The sequence below is a fragment of the Primulina eburnea genome, chromosome 6 (assembly GCF_022965805.1).
Source record: "Primulina eburnea isolate SZY01 chromosome 6, ASM2296580v1, whole genome shotgun sequence".
Classification (NCBI taxonomy): Eukaryota; Viridiplantae; Streptophyta; class Magnoliopsida; order Lamiales; family Gesneriaceae; genus Primulina; species Primulina eburnea.
Window position 1 is genome coordinate 32,665,132 of NC_133106.1, and position 18,224 is coordinate 32,683,355.

The following is an 18,224-nucleotide window of genomic DNA, read 5'->3' on the forward strand; positions in this document are numbered from 1 at the left end:
CAATTCATACGTAGTTTTAAGGTGCTAGGAGATGAATTTGAAATACATGAATTTCGAATATTAATGACAAAAATTTGTATGAGACGGTTTCACGGGTCGTATTTTGTAAGACAGATCTCTTATTTGGGTCATCCATGAAAAGGTATTACTTTTTATGCTAAGAGTATTACTTTTTTATGCTAAGAGTAATACTTTTTATTATGAATATGGATAGGGTTGACACGTCTCACAGATAAAAATTCGTAAAACCGTCTCACAAGAAACTTACTCATATTAAATCAATATATTATTATCTTAGTTATGTATATTTTAATAATATAAAATAAAATGAATCAAAGGTGTGTTTGAAGTTTATACCTTACTTCTTTATACAACAAAAATATATGTATTTCAAATTGATTAATCAAAATCAATTTGAAGAGACGATGATTTTAGTGTTCCATAAATCCATATGACTCTGATGCGGTGCGGGGCCATTTTTTCGTGGCTGGTGTTCAGTGGGTCAATACTCAACAAGTCTCTTTCCGCGGGTTATTGGAAACAACTTCAAAAATGATGTGAAACATATTAATTAATTAATTGATTGATTGTTCATTTCTCATCCACAAAAGCAGGATATTAGGTAGGAAATGGAATGGGAATGGAAATGGGATGGGAATTTAATATTTAATTTATATAGTGAGGGTGAGGCTATGTTTTTAGGTGGAGCTCGAGGTTGTATTTAACCAGGTGAATTATATTCGATGAAACATAGTTTTATTTTGAAATATCAAGATTATTTTATTTCAAAAAACTTAAAAAATTCCTTATATCATATGTTTGTATATCGATTGATTGATTTAATTTATCATTGATTTGATCGTGAGAACAAGTTTTGAATGGTATTTTTTCACCAAGATGCCATTTATATGGAATCAAATAAAATATATGATTCTCGTAAATCTTGATGTAAATATAATTTCTTCTTGACAAAGAAAGTAAATAAAACTAAGATAATTTTTGGTTCTTGATCTCTTCAATCATTTAACATAATCTTTGATTTTTAATACGAAAAGATGACGTTAATTTCAATGAGTTCAACACTTTTATTTACTATTAAATATAATACAAAACCATAAATTGATGATGTTGATATACCAAAAAGCTAAAAATGATAACCAATAACCTTAGGAAGTGTCCCCTAGAATTTTGTTTTCTTGTTGGTTTACTTAAATCTTTCTAAAATCATTTTTTCAACGACACAAAGAGCTTACCATTTAGTTCAATCTAACTATAAAACAAAATTCGGTCAGAAAAAAATAAAAGGATAATTTTTTTAATTTTATTTTTTATAATGCAAGTGTCAAGGCTTCGCCGCCTAATCTTGGAAGAAGACGGTCTTCTCCCTGGTTCACCCACCATATAATTTGGTTGTGGTCACAATCTATATCTATAACTACAAAAAAATAGACGTTAGGGATCAAATCAACCACGAGTCTTTAGCTTGAGGAATAATTTATGTATAATTCAGAACTATAACAAATTTTACTCGTAAAAAACTGGGAACCACGAATAAGGACCCGTGCAATTATGGACCCTGACATGGACCATCTATATTGGGCCGTCGGGTGATAAATCCAAGCTGCTACGATTAGGAAAAGTCTGGGCCCAAATTTTTTAGTAAAGAACTGTGTGCATATGCGTGAGTTCTTTGGATTCAAATTCTTCTCCATTGTGTGAAGTGAAATTCCATTTATCGGATTTCAAAATTATCAAAGAAAAAGTCATTTCGAGTCCATAAATCGGTTCCATTAATCAAATAAATGTAAATTTATTCATTCAAACACAATTGACAATACACACTCTTGAGCCAATTTGTGCTTACTATCCACATTCGATGTATCACGAGCACCTGATTTGAGTGTAGTAATTACGAGTCTGGATTTAAGGATACTTAGCTTAAAAATATATTTTATCAAGTACGTAGAATTCGACAGTGCCTCTTTAAGTAAAACATAACTAGTTGTGCAACATGTTTGAAAGAAATATTTTAAAATAAAAATAAAAATGAAGAGAATGTGAACACATAAAAGATATAATTTTTAGCTTCTTTATTGCAACTTTGTAAAGCACGTGTATCAGTGAAATAGTCAAACCAAACAATTAACACTGCCCTTTTTATTAATTGTTATTGTTTAAAAAATTACTATTTTTCTTTGTGCACCGACTCAGTATCTAAATTAGGTGAAATTACAATCTTGGTTTTATAACATTTACGTTTTCAATTTTTTTGTCACGTTACCGATCAATTCACGATTTTACTATTTTTTTTTCAATTTCCGTCGGAGTGCTGACTTGACATCAAACACATCAATAATCTTCAACACTACATCAGCTATTCTATGATTTCAAATCATCGTTAAATTAGTGGACTAAAATCGTGAATTGTCTGAAAAAATTATCAAAAATGAAAAAAAAAAATGTATGATTAAGTTACATGACTCTATATTATGGATGTTTTAATTTAAAATAGGACTCGGTTCCTCTATGGATATTGGATAGTTCAATAAAAAAAAATTAAATTAAATACTTCACCTCATATATCAAAATATTGGACCACGAGGGAGTACACTTGTGTAAACAGTAAGCACCTTCCCACGAAGAAACCTAGATGAAGGGATAGGTTTCTCTTTTAGCTAGGTCACAAGATTTCCAAGTGAATACATCTCATGTCCAGCCATCCGTATATACAGCCTTAGCAATACAATGTGCCGAAACAATCATATATGTAAACTTGAAATATCTATAGCAAACGGTAGCAGGCGTAGCAGCCCTAGTTTCATGCAATATCATCGAAAATTAATGGCAAAATGTCATCAAGAAAGCAACCTTTATCCGTTCAACAACAAGCTATTAAATGCTTAATATCTCGATTATCATGTTTCTTTTGTTGACTCTCACTTTCTTGTCACAAGCCTAGGTTCTTTACTGTTTTATCTTTTCCCTATGGATTGTGATATACAATGGACTGATTCAAGTTGTACAATAAATTTTTTTTTTCAGATTAGATATTAATGTATACTAACTATGAATTAATTATCAATGGATCGAGTTCAATTGAACCATACCAACTTGACAATTATCAATGAAATTCGACGATATTTATGATCATGTTCACTTGTCGTGTAGGCATACATCAGTTTTTGGTGTATCATAGTTTTTTTTTTTTATGTTAATGTTAAGTTTGTATAAGAATTTAGAAATTACACTAAATTAAGTAATTTAATTAGTTGAAATTTCTATTATTTTAAAATAATTTACGGATTTTTAAAATTACATGAGATACGACCAGTTTTAAAATTCTACTGCAATAATTCATGTCATATTATGTATTATACAAACCACTGATTGTCACATGTCTAAGCAAATTTAAAATAAAAAAATAAAAAGAAATCACGCCAATAAATCAAAATACAAATTAATTACTAATATAATTGTCATTACAGAATGTTTTCCCCACCTTAAGTACTGTTAATTGTCCCACATCGGTTGGATAAATAACCTTTGAGTGGCATATATTGGCTTGGACAATCCTCCCCCCTTGAGCTAGCTTTTGAGGTTGAGTTAGGTTCAAGTTTCAATCTTAACATGGTATCAGATCCCGGGTTTCACCGTTATGTGTTGGACTGCCTATAATTAGGCCACCCGTTCTGCCCATAATTGGGTCATTTGTAAACTCCACGCTCCAGATGTCTCGGCGTGAGAGGGGTGTTAATTGTCCCACATCGGTTGGATAAATAACCTTTGAGTGACATATATTGGCTTGGACAATCCTCCCCCCTTGAGCTAGCTTTTGGGGTTGAGTTAGGTTCAAGTTTCAATCTTAACAAGTACCACCGATTATTTTGCAACTCTCGTGTATCACAATATAATAAAATAATTAGTAAGTGGACGTAGGATTGCATGCCTCTGGTAATTGTCTTATTAATTACAGGTCACAATTATCCCATTATGTGCACACGTACTTACGTAGGCAGGGATACATGCACTCAACTATTATAAATACAAGTGTTGATCTCGAGTAAATGTTGAACTTATGGGGTTTATCAAGTACTTCTCAGAGTTAAAGATCAGTTTGAAGAAGAAATAAACTTTACTCCAAATCATGGTACGTACTGTAATTTATAAATTCTTTAAAAAAAAAAAGAGTTTCTTGAGGAAGTTTTACGTATCCCTCATTGCATTTTCTTAAATATTTTCTACAAATTTAAATGCATAGACATGATCTTTGATTAAAATTTCGAATTTCCAAGGCCTTGATTTTGAGGTTCAATCCAGCAATGAATATTAAGCCATATTATTCATAATTTTATGTTCGAACATGAGCTCAAATAATTTTGAGATCGAATTCAGCTCAAACTAGAGTCTGGTTTTCTTGGTTATAGTCTAGTTATCGAGCTTTGTGAAGCTCGAATTATGGCTCAAACTCGTATGCATGGCAAAATTTTATGGGCAGCACAAGAGTATAATACTGGAATAAAGTAATTTTGATTCAAATTAATGTGTAGCGTGCTCTAATAAGCTTGTGGTGGCAGAGTGAACCTCAGTTGCTCCGAAAGGCCGTTTCGGATCTCACGGTGGAGATAAACAAACTGAGCAAAAGCTTGGAAGCCGTTGTTGAATTGGAAGAAGAAGAAGAAGTGATCTTGATGGCTGAATGTGAATGCTGTGGTCTCAAAGAAGAGTGCACGAAGGAGTACATTACAAGGATCCGGAAATCCTTTTCGGGTACATGGGTCTGTGGGCTTTGCTGCGAAGTCGTTAAAGACACGTTGACCCGAAAGCCCATTGCCATTGAAGAAGCTATGAGTAGTCACAAAAGTTTTGTTCAAGATTTCAATGCCACATCGAGGCTTAATCCAAAGCTCTCGTTGACGTGGGCTATGAGGGATATTGTCAAGAGAAGTCGCGAGAATCAAAAGAAAGATTTGGGCATCAAAAAAATAATTAGGAGTTCTAGTTGTGTTCCGAGGATCAATCTTAGTTTGAAATAATAGGATTTAAAGGGCAAATTAAGAGAGTTGACTAAATTATTGAATAAATAACAATTAGAATAAAAAAATTCATTTTTCTTATATTAAATATAATTTTAAAAAGTATTCAAAAACAAAATATTTGAAATGAATAGTGTGTATCGTTTTTTATTATATCTCCGATCAAATTATTTTATGTGTCGTTATATTGAAATTACAACACTCTTTTTGCAATTCATTGCATATTAATATTCAAAATTATAAGTTTTAGCCTACAACTAACAAACTTACATCAAAATAGGATCTTACATTGCCAAAACAAAGTCGTGTGATCTTTTCTGAGATTAATTTTCTTATGGTGGCGTGAATTTCACCCCTTTTTAAATTCGAACCTATCTTTTACTGTCTGATTTTCCCCACCGTGTTATAAATGTTTTCTTCCACTTGAATTACTAATTTCTTACCTTTTTTTTGAACTCGTTATATTATTGTCTGATTGTCTCTACGGATTTGCTATTTTAGATTATATTCTCCCTTCGGATTAAATCTTCTCCTGATTAAGTTGTTTTACTTTTGCTTGCTCTGGGCTAGAAAGTTTCGACACCATAATTTCGGCCGACAAATTATGCTAATATTTGGATTGCTAATGTTCGAAATTCTGCACTTCCCAACTTCTCGTGGACTTCTTCTATTCTACGTCGAGAGAACTTCTCCTTAATCATAGGATCGAGATGGATCACACCAGAAACAGGTGAGAATCACCACAATCTAATGGAGTAGGTCTCTTGTGAGACGATCTCACGAATCTTTATCTGTGAGACGGGTCAACCCTACCGATATTCACAATAAAAAGTAAGTTATATTTTTTTATGGATGACCCAAATAAGATATCTGTCTCATAAAATATGATCTGTGAAACCGTCTCACAAAAATTTTTGTCATATAATGGATGATAATTCACTATCAGTATAGCATAGAATTTACCCTTCTCGTGTGGGTTGGACTAGCACTAAAAATTTGGTGAGCTCCCAAATGCTTGACATGCGCTTACAATTTATATCTATAGTTTTACATCACCTTTTTTGAATGAAAAATTATAATTAATTGTCCATGCTATAAAGGAAGAAACCAATTAATGTTATATACGCCAATATATATTGCTTTAAAATTTGAATTTTTTTTTACAAATGAAAGTTTAAAATGAGATATAATAATATAGTGATCATTTTCTAAAAAAAAAATAAAATACAATGGCTTGTGCCACCATTCATTGGATTGAGTGATATGCATTATCTTTGATTTATATATTTTTTTTAAAAATACAAAAGAAAAATTATTAGTGTAGATTCAATAAACAAGTTGTGGGCTACAATTGGTAATGCATGGTCCTAAATCTCCTATAGCCTATAGGGTTCATGTTCAAAACCAAGTGTAATAATCGCAAAATGGTCCCATTTCTTTTCCCAATCTTCGAAACCTTTTGCATCCCATTATAGAAGGTATGCTAAAGTTGATGCAACGTCCGCCGAGTGTAGTACGTGAGTGTCACACGTGCAGCCAATTTTACATCTGATCTGAATATTGCATCATGTGAATTTAATAATCACTTTTCAATTCAAAACCCTTCAATTGTGTTGCACTCAATTTTTTTTTTATATAAAAAAAAATTGATATGATTTATTTTTTAATAATTTAGATTATACTTTTCGTGTAACATAAATAAATATCGAAATATGTATCTTAATTAAATTGGTACACTTCTCTCAATTTGTAAAAAAAAAATGATTTTTTTTATCAAAAAATTAATTCATTAGCTTATCAGAATCTATATTTTTATATAAGGTATTATTATTATTATTATTATTATTACATAGTTATGTGTAATATATATCCCCAAGATTATCATAAAAATGTTATAATCAGTGTTATTAAATGATCACTTATAAAAAGTTTCTATATATTACTTTTACGCACACATGAAGTATACGTATCATTCTTAATTTTAGTCATCATTTTGCAAATTTAATAATAAATTAACGACGTCGTTAATTAAGCTAACAAGTTGCAATCTCCTCACTTTTTCAGGCAAAAGTCGCTTTATTGATATTGCTATAAGTTTATTAATTGCTTTTATATATATATTCGAATTTTTTAAACCAAAGTAAGTTAAACGGTCTCTTTTATGGAACACGCACATCCTAGTGGAACCTTTTATTTTTCAATGAAAAAAATTATCCTAATTAATGGTTTGATTAATTTAATTACATTTTTATCTTAATGGTTGCATTGGACCACAGCTAAAAATTACAAAGCCATATCTCAAAAGCAATGGACAGCCCTTATTTAGTGGATTTGGATCGGTATTTGTCACACGTACCTCATATAAATTAATGCAACTACAATTATTTAATATATTGATAATCTAAATATTAAAATTCTGTCAGATCATAGGAGATAGAATAGAAAAATATTTCTGAAATAATGTAAATTTAAGAATGAAAAAATATAATTGTACAAGTAATTTGATATTGTTTGTTATTTTATAATGAAATTCTACACTTAATTGGTCATTCATTTATTTTAGTACGAAGAGGACAGGGCACTAATTTTTGGATGCTTGTGGTGTGCTCTTTAGAGCATAATGGCATAAGTTCACTTTCTAAATTTATTTATCTTAAAAGGTATGGACAGTGTCAGAAATAAATATGACAAAATTTAATAATCTTAAACGAAAATGAAATTAAAAAATATATAATTTATGATTTTGATATTGATATTGAATGCGGCTTCAACGAATGTCAGGTACACCATCGGCATATAAAATGGATAGGATTATTTTTGTCTAGTAAAACAATGAAAACGTAGTGTTTGAGTTATTATATGACTTAAATATTTGAGTTGTAGTATTACTACTAATTATAACTTTTTTGCAAAACGGAAAACGTTCGATCCAACAATTTATATCAGAGTCAAGGTCACGAGTTTGGTTCTCATTAATTGTAATTATTGCAATTATTGAGAGATATATTTTATTTGAGTGCAATAATTGTCTTTACTGAGTATAGTAATTGAAACGTGAATTCAAAACTGATATACCGTTAAAATATTTGAGTTGTACCATTACCACCAGATATAAATTTTGGTAAAATGACAAGCGCTCAGCATACCATTATTATTATTATTAGATAATGAGATATATTATGACACACACACACACACACACACACACACACACACACACACATATATATATATATATATATATATATATATATATATATATATATATATATATATATATTAACAACTGGCTTTGTTTTTAAAGGATATTAACAACTGACTTAAAAATCATTTTAAATACTTTTTAAAAAAAAAAAAAACCTTTGATGTGTTGCTTAATTTATGATTATGGTCTATTAATTTTTATTTGTTTTTATCTTAGTCGCTTTTTCATTGAGATATTGACGTGACATTAGATAGTCAGTAATTTTAGATATCATATCATCATTTTTTGATTCTACATTTCCAGTGTAATAGGACTAAAATTGAAAATAGGTGAGAATTAGTGGAGTGAGAAAAAAATTGATAAATAACATAATCAAATATGAAAATCATCCAAGTTATAAAACCAAAATTATAATTATCTTTGCTAAATATAATTAATTTGGTTACTAAGTAAAGTAAAAAAAAATGGTTCAATAGACCATATTATTATTTTTTTAAAAAAAAAAATTCCGAAGTGAATTAAATTTATTTATTTCGTAAAAAACGAGAAGGATAGAAAACAAGCATGCGAAATTGACAAGGACAACACACTGTATATTCCTTGGAGACATTAAAGAGAGTGAAGGGTATAAGCCAAGGGTCCCAAATCCCAATATTGGGTGCACTGGTACTGAACATTTTGATTATTTAAGCAAAAAGATATTCTACTTTTGATTTCACATTCTCAGTTTCCCTTCATACTGTGTTATATATGTATGGCGTACATTCTTTCAAAATCCCATCCCCTTTTCTTTCATATGCCTTTTGCCTCGCTGAGTTTGTTGTTTTCCCCTTTAAATGTTATCTTATTTCATTTTTTATAAAAACAATTTCTATTTTATGATAAGAAATTTTTACAAGTATTTGCATACCCAAGAATGTAAGTATTTCAATTCGCATAATTTATGATTAAAATAAGAATATCGTACACAACAATATTATGTGTTTACACTTTCGAAAATGGTGACGTAGCACCAAAAATTGTGCGATGGAAACGGAAATTGTTACATATATGATGTCACATCAGTACTTTGTGAAATTGAGTATTATGATTGAAATAAAATGCAAATTTGTGTAATAAGACCGTTAAGTTACAGATAAAATAACAAAAATGATATATATATATAGTCAGGCGCGGAGCCAGGATTCAAAATTACCTGGGGCTGGCTCCGTCCTATACTGTATTTAATAAATTAAATAATTAACTAAAAAATTTAAATTAAAAATATGTAAACATTGATTTCATGAAAGCATAGAACAAAAATATTTAATATTTAATATTTTCAAAACATGGAGCTAAAACACTATTGAAGTTGTGTTCTTCGATTTTTTTTAGAATAAAACTCATTAATTATTAATTCAGTTCGATAAGTTATTTGGGTTGAAATCGATATTTTGTTCAACCATAGGCTGAATTGATTTATTGCCTTATCTTAATTCCAACAAAGATTTTTCAAATATTTTACTCTTAAGAATTATTGCGGTCAAAAGTCAAAGTTATTTCACATCATTTTTTGAAGCTCATGGTAAAAAAAAATAATGACATTGACAAACATCAAAGAATAATATGGACATTAATAGAAAATAAAAAGTTTGATACACAATTTAAGTCATTATGCACAAAATTTAAATCATTGATAAATCATATAATATCACATACTATGATTCACATGGAAAATATGCGCAATTTATCAAAATCATTACTTTATTTTTCTCAAAATCAATTATTATAAACATATACTAGTTTATATTAAAAAATTAAAATCCTATAAAACTTTTAGTATTAATAAAAATTAAATAAAGATATAATAAAATATGTAGCAACTGCATAATTCTATTATCATATTAGCTAAATTTAATATATTTTTGTGTTATTGTAATATAATCTAAAATTATATTTGAAACTTAAAGCTAATTTTAAAAATCAACTGACATCAAGTTCTTCAATCTTTTGAGCAAAATACGAAAAAAGTCAAATTTGATTATATATATTTGCATAAAATCATTTTAAAAAAGTAATCATGGTTAAATTTTTTTCAAATTTGCATCAATAAAATAAAGAAAAAAAACACTAAAATAAGACAAAAATAAAAAAATGTAGAAAAACTAAAAAAAATTATAAAATTTAGGTGGGGCTCGAGCCCACCCTAGCCCAAGGGTGGCTCCGCCCCTGTATATAGTACCAAAATGTAATTTCAATAAAGAGTAGGTCTATTGTGAGACGGTCTCACGAATCATTATATGTGAGACGGGTTAACCATATCGATATTCACAGTAAAAAGTAATACTCTTAGCATAAAAACAAAATTTTTTCATGGATGACCCAAATAAGCGATCTGTATCATAAAATACGACCCGTGAGATTGTTTCACACAAGTTTTTGACTTCAATAAATTACTTTGACCATTTATAATACCATCTTATCTTTGTATATTCGTCTAGTTGAACAAATTCCCCTCGCGCATTAAATTCATTTAACTAGAGAAAAATTCTATGATTTTCGTCTACGGTCTATGCATAAATTTCTCAAATCATGTATTGTAATCTATCATAATATTAACACAAAATTTTATATGTTTATATATAATTGATTTTTTGTGCACCCATTGTGAATATCTATAACCTAACATTAATTTTTTAAAAATATATATTATATATAACCTAACATATATTAATTTTTTAAAATATATATATATATATATATATATATATATATATATATATATAACCTAACATTATTTTTTTTAAATATATAATTTTTAAAAATGTGTCCTCAGCTCATTTGTACCGTATGACCAAACTAAAAGCCATCGGACCACCATATCCGCATGCGCACACACATTTAATGACAGACCAATGAAATTTGACTTCAACAATTAATCAACCATAGTCATAAAAATTGTAAGCAAATCTAATATGAAGATAATTTGATTATTTATATATGTAGATCTTTCATTTTAGAATTTTAACAAAATTAACTAATACATGCATGTACTTTACTTATCGAGTATTATATTACTTCAAACACGCACATCTACATATACTGCCAGTAAATCATTGCGTACTTGTATTACGATATTTATTATTTTAAAAAAAATATTCTTTGGATTAATTTAATCAATGTTTTTTGTAACTAGTTTGATTTATGTTATAAGACATAGTTTGATACACATGATAGGATAAACATGTGATATATAATATAAGGATAAGTTAAGGATAAATAAGAGATAGGATATTATATTTAATGTTTGGTATGATTTTAATAAGAGTGATTAGATTTATATATTAGATTGTAATGACAAAATTAACATTATCATAATAAATTTTATAATTTCAAAGTTGTTGCTTGAGTTCATATTTTTTATCTGTTCATGTGTCGATAGTACTTGCATGATTTATTTATTTTTACCTAATTTTATATATTATATAATATGATAATTGAGCCTTTGATTTTTTTAGTCAAGTCAAATATCAATTTTTAGGGTTAATCGAGAGATAATAATAATTTTATTGAAATTTATAAAAATTATTTATATAATTATACCGAATTCATTTATATAATTATCATATTATATAATATATAAAAATAAATAAAATATTTATTTGATTTTAATTTCTACCTGCTACCATAGATTTATAAAAAAATCATTTATCATAAATTGAGGGTAATTAAGTCATTTGTAGTATATTTTATCATTACATTAAAATTATCACACTTTTTATTAGTAGATATTTTAGCCTTCTAAAAAATTATTTATCAAGGGCCCATTATATTATCATGAGCTTTTTAAAAAGATACCAAACATGAGATAAAGAGGATTATTTATCAATCTCTCTCTTATCTCATGTACCAAACTATGCCTTAGGTAGGTGTATTATTATAGTTTTGAAATTTTACTTTGGTGAGGAGTATACTATAATGTTTTTGTTGTGTAATTTGACAATACCTATAAAGGGTTGTGTGACTTAAATCTTAATATATAATATAATATAAATATAGATATACACAAATACATACATACATATATATATACACACAATACCTATAAAGGGTTGTGTGACTTAAATCTTAATATATAATATTATATAAATATAGATATACACAAATATATATATATATATATATATTTGTGTATATCTATATTTATATAATATTATATATTAAGATTTAAGTCACACAATACCTATACACAAATATATATATATATATATATTTGTGTATATCTATATTTATATAATATTATATATTAAGATATATATATATATAAACACACACACATATACACACACACATGCATACTTTGATGCAAGGAGACAGAATATATAGTTCACACCAAATTTGCATTGTTGAAGCATACAAGTCGATCCAAGAACAAAGGCAAAGGGAGCATGACTCATCCAACTTTTTAAGCTTCATCAGTTACACATTCTCTTGTCACTTTCCAATGCCAGTCAAAAGAGCATTTAGGTAATATCCGACAAATTTAAAGCCAACCTCTTTTTCCAAACATCTGTATCTTCTTTCTTTCCCACTTTTAACCCTGGAATTATTATTATTTCCAAAAATTTTAAATCCTAACTACACTTGATAAAATGCTTATCTGACAAATATTGATCCCTGGACTCTAGGTTTAGAATTAAAATAATATTTTTTTGTGGTAAAAAAACTACAAAAGTTTATATAAAAAATTTGTATGCCAAAATTTTCTAGAAAAGTCCTCTAGCTATTTATATATTTATATGCCGCTGCCTTACCTTCAAACCCTACTGTTCTCTCCATTTCCATCTATACATGCTTCAAAGTGAGTTTCAGACTTTGATTCTCCATACCCAGCTTTTGGAATCTGAAGTCGCCTCATTATTTATACTATCGCATAAATGCATGAACTATTTCATTTTATTTATGTTTTTTTTTTAAAGTTGATAGTTTTTAGGATACTTGCAACTGGGATTTCTAACATGCAGTACTTTTGACTTTTTATTTTGAAGGTTGGATTATACATTATCCCTGCGCATGCTTGTTCTTGCTGTTGCTTTCGTTGTCCTTATGGTGATAACAAAGGCATTTTTAAATATTTGTCCATGAATGAGAGATTCTTTCATAAAAAGCTGTTATATGTGTGTTTTCTTTTCCGTATTGAATTGTTTTTTATAAGCTTCAGATCCCATGATTAATTGTAGTTGGAAGCTAATTATTTTATTTAATCTTCTTTTTGCAGAGAATGAATATATAGGATAATTTGTAAACTTATCTTAGATTAAAGCTGGCCAATTTCTTGATTCCAGTACCCAGTCTGAGTTGTCAAATTTTTCAGCTGAAAATGGCCAAGGATGGATTCAAAAGATTCAAGATTTTGATCAAGTTCATTATCATGTTTATTCTCATGACCAACTTGTGTACATGCAAAGAGTTTGAACTTGAGCTGTTATTATCCATAAAAGCTTCAATAAATGATCCATTTCAGGCACTGAGCAGCTGGAATTCATCTGTTTCTTTCTGCAAATGGGAAGGAATCTCCTGTTTCGATTCATCCCACGTGTCCAAAATCGAGCTGCCTGAGAAGAACTTATCTGGAAGAATCTCAGATTCCATTTTCAGACTCCCTGATATTCAGACCATTGATCTCTCAACCAATCAGTTCATTGGTGAAATCCCACCAAATTTATCCTCGTGTTTTTCACTTAGATACCTGAATCTAAGCAACAACAATTTGACAGGGGTGATTCAAGCTGGCCCTCTGACAGTTCTTGAAACATTGGATTTATCAAACAATATGCTGTCTGGAAATATCCCACGAGATATGGGACTGTATTCAGGACTCAAGTTTCTTGATTTTGGAGGGAATCTGTTGGTCGGAAAATTTCCGGATTCGATGTCAAATATGACAAGATTGGAGTTTCTAACCTTGGCATCGAACCAGCTAAGTGGTGAAATTCCAAGAAATTTAGGAATCCTGAAGAGCTTGAGGTGGATTTATTTGGGATACAACAATTTCTCAGGCGAAATTCCGAAAGAAATTGGGGAATTACCCTTTCTGAATCATCTTGATCTTGTTTATAACAATCTTACAGGTGAAATCCCATCATCTTTAGGCAATCTCACAAATCTTGAATACCTTTTTCTCTACTTTAACAAGCTCACTGGTCCCATTCCTGACCACATTTTCAATCTCAAGAAACTGGTATCACTTGATTTGAGTGATAATTCCCTGTCAGGTGAGATTTCTGAACTGATTCAACAGCTGCAGAATCTGGAAATTCTCCATTTGTTTTCCAATAATTTCTCTGGAAAAATCCCGGATTCTTTAACTTCTTTGCTGCGTCTCCAAGTTCTTCAGTTATGGTCTAATGGTTTATCAGGTGAAATTCCAAAAGATCTCGGAAAATATAATAACCTTACTGTTCTTGATCTTTCAACCAATAACCTCACGGGAAAAATCCCCGAAAACCTATGTGAATCGGGACAACTTGTAAAGCTTATCCTCTTCTCAAATTACTTGGAAGGTGAAGTTCCAGATAGTCTGAATCATTGCAAGAGTTTACAGCGTATTCGAGTTCAGAAAAACAGACTTTCGGGTGAAATTTCACCAGAATTCACCGCACTTCCACAGGTTTATTTTCTTGATCTTTCGAGTAATAAGCTATTTGGAAGGATTGATGACAGGAAATGGGATATGCCACAGCTTCAAATGCTGAATTTGGCCAAAAACGAGTATTTTGGGGAATTGCCGGTGTGGTTCGGCAGTAAGAAGTTAGAACACTTGGACTTATCGGGGAACAAATTTTCAGGCAGCATCCCACAAAGCATTGGAGGATTTTCTCAGCTAATGGAACTCAAGCTAAGAGAGAATGAACTCTCTGGCCGAATACCTGATCAATTATCTTATTGCAAGAAACTCGTGACTTTAGACCTCAGTCATAATCATCTTAATGGAGAAATTCCCGTTAGTCTTGCATCAATGCCAGTTCTTGGACAGCTTGATCTGTCTGTTAATGAATTGACTGGCGAAATCCCTTCAAATTTAGGTAAAGTCGATTCACTAGTTCAAATCAACATCTCTTACAACCACTTCCAGGGAAGCTTGCCCTCCACCGGAGCATTTCTTGCCATTAATTCTAGTTCTGTAACCGGTAATAAACTCTGTGGCGGCGACAAAAAAAGTGGTTTACCACCGTGCAGCAGTGTGAAAAATCATTTTCGGTGGTACATCTTAATTGCCACTCTTCTTGCCTCTTTGATGGTCCTAGCGATTATCGTTTTCGTTTCAATTTTCATCCAAAAAAGGAAAGATCTGGAGCTGAAAAGAGTGGAAAGTGATGATGGGATTTGGGAATTGTATTTCTTGAATTCAAAAATCATTTCAAGATCAATAACTATAGATGATATATTGTCCTATAGAGGAAAATGCTCTAGAAATAACAAGCGATTATTTAGAAAGGAGGTAGCTACAATTTCAACAAGCTTCTGCATGGAATGGAGTGAATTATTTAAGCTCGATCATCCAAATATCGTAAAGCTTCTCGCTATATGTAAGTCCGAAAAGGTGTGCATTTTGGTGTATGAATACATTAAAGGGAAAGATCTAAGTGAAACTCTTAGGGGCCTGAGTTGGGATAGTCGTCTCAAAATTGCGATTGGAGTCGCAAAAGCCCTCAAGTATTTGCATTGTTATTGTTCATCAAAAATCATAATTGGTGACATTTCACCTAAGAAGGTCATGATTGATGAAAAAGGAGAAGCCCGCTTGAGACCAAGTTTTCAAAGAATTAATGCTTCTGCGGACAACAAATGTCGCAACTCCTTAGAATATGTTACTCCAGGTACTTAATTTTACTATCATTCCATAATTTACTTTCTACATTTTGTTGATGGGTTCTCTTGCGCATGCATATATTTGAAAAGTATGGCATCTTGTTTATAATTTTATTATCGATGTAGTAAAAGCAAGAAAGTCGTGCTTGAAGTCTTTTACTTTTTTGGCAAGTACAAATTAAACGTAGATGCAATAATTTCCCCATATGCTTCAATATCATCTATCGCAAGTACCCTTTTGGTTTTGTGAGATGTTGGAAAAAAGAATCTAATAAATCGTCTCTTTTCTTACCAAATACATCTTTTCATCCAAGTAATCATGTCCATGCACGTTAATATATACTAAAGATCCATTGTATTGAATTATATTTTTTTTCCCGAAATCTGCAGAGGCCAATGGATCAAAAGTAGTCCTGACACAGAAGAGTGACATTTACGGATACGGACTTCTCCTTATCGAACTCCTGACCGGAAAATCTCCTGCCGACACCGAGCTCGGAATCCATGAAAATATTGTTGAATGGGCTAGATATTGCTACTCAGACTGCCATCTTGAAATGTGGGTTGATTCAAACATCAAGAATCAAACGCTAAATGAACGTCAGAACCAGATTGTGGAGACCATGATTCTTGCACTGCAGTGCACGGCAGGTGATCCGGGGGCGAGGCCGGATGCCGCTCATTTAGTGAAGTTTATTGAATCAACTGTGACGTCGAGTTCTTGTGTTTCTTTTATCAAGGTTTGAAGCTCTCGCTATTAGCTATGTTGTAGTATTTCAACCACCTTTTTCTCTTTTTCTTTTTAGGGTTTTGGTTTTTATTATTATTGACCTTTGGTTTTGAACGTTGTTTTCCTTTTCCTTTGAGGTGGAAATGATTACATGTTTGTGAATATATTTTTGATTGAAGATTTGATTTCATACTATATATATATATATATATATATATATATATATAAGTGTTATTGCAAAATGTTTTTATTTAATTATATATATATAAATAAAAACATTTTGCAATAACACTTATAATAATTAAATAAAAACATTTTGCAATAACACTTATATATATATATATATATATATATATATATATTGTCCTCGAACAAGCTTGGACACGACTCTTAACGGACATTGACATTGCAATAAAATAAATACAAATGGTAAATTTAAATTAATTGACAGATATATGCATTTTTTTAATCAACAGTTATAAATGCGATATTTTGACGTAATTAATAAAAATATGATTGGGGGAAATATTTAAATCGTCCACGAATTGATATATTTACATATTTTAGATTAGATTAGATTTAGAATATTGGAAGTTCAAACTTATCAAAAGTAGGGGAATATTTGGTGCTTATAATTGTTGTTCCCTTTAGTGGGTCATAAGATGACGATTTACTCTTGATTTTTTTTTTTTTCAGATCTCACGAGTCAATTTCGTGAGTCAATTTTGTGAGATTGATATTCTATTTGTGTTGTCCATTAAAAAATATTATTTTTTATATCAAAATTATTACTATTATAAATATAAACAAGATTGATTAATCTTATTACTATTATAAATATAAACAAGATTGATTAATCTCACGAATAAAGATCCATGAAACCCTCTGACAAATAACCTATTATTTTTTTTAGGAAACATTAAATTTATGTTAAAAATATCTAAAAAATACTTTTTGAAAATATTTAATTTTTTTAAAAAAATCAATTTCTATTTTCGCAAAAACTTGTGTGAGACGATCTCACGGATCGTATTTTGTGAGACGGATATCTTATTTGGATCATCCATGAAAAAATATTATTTTTTATGCTAAGAGTATTACTTTTTATTGTGAATATCGGTAGGGTGGACCCGTCTTACAGAAAAATATTCGTGAGACCGTCTCATAAGAGACTTACTCTTCTATTTTTTAATAACAGTATTCTTAAAAAAATCGACTACTATACATATGCATGCCACGTACGTGTGTGTACACGAGAGCTAGCATGCATGTAATTAAAGATGGCCGTATTTCAAAACAAGTAAAGGATGAAGGATTGAATTGACGAGTCTTAAGATCAAGATGGAGTAATGTCAACAGCTAGCCAAAAAACAAGAAAATAAGAGAAATAGTTGAAGGGACCATA

General features: G+C 30.0%; 1 protein-coding gene and 1 long non-coding RNA gene across 3 annotated transcripts; both read left to right on the forward strand.

Moving 5' to 3' along the window:
- Positions 1–4,022: 4,022 nt before the first annotated feature.
- On the forward strand, positions 4,023–4,770 carry LOC140833498 (uncharacterized). The gene is made up of 2 exons (XR_012118493.1): positions 4,023–4,147; positions 4,575–4,770. It is a non-coding gene; the product is annotated as an uncharacterized lncRNA (long non-coding RNA).
- An 8,174-nt stretch (positions 4,771–12,944) lies between these two features.
- Positions 12,945–16,985, forward strand: LOC140834392 (uncharacterized). 2 transcript variants are annotated; one of them, XM_073199239.1, is made up of 3 exons: positions 12,945–13,078; positions 13,496–16,097; positions 16,480–16,985. In XM_073199239.1, exons 2-3 carry the CDS (start codon positions 13,598–13,600, stop codon positions 16,833–16,835), a joined length of 2,856 nt encoding a protein of 951 aa, XP_073055340.1. In that variant the 5' UTR covers positions 12,945–13,078; positions 13,496–13,597; the 3' UTR covers positions 16,836–16,985. The 2 variants fall into 2 exon arrangements, with proteins under 2 accessions (XP_073055340.1, XP_073055341.1); XM_073199240.1 differs by lacking the exon at positions 12,945–13,078 and adding an exon at positions 13,135–13,265.
- Positions 16,986–18,224: the final 1,239 nt, after the last annotated feature.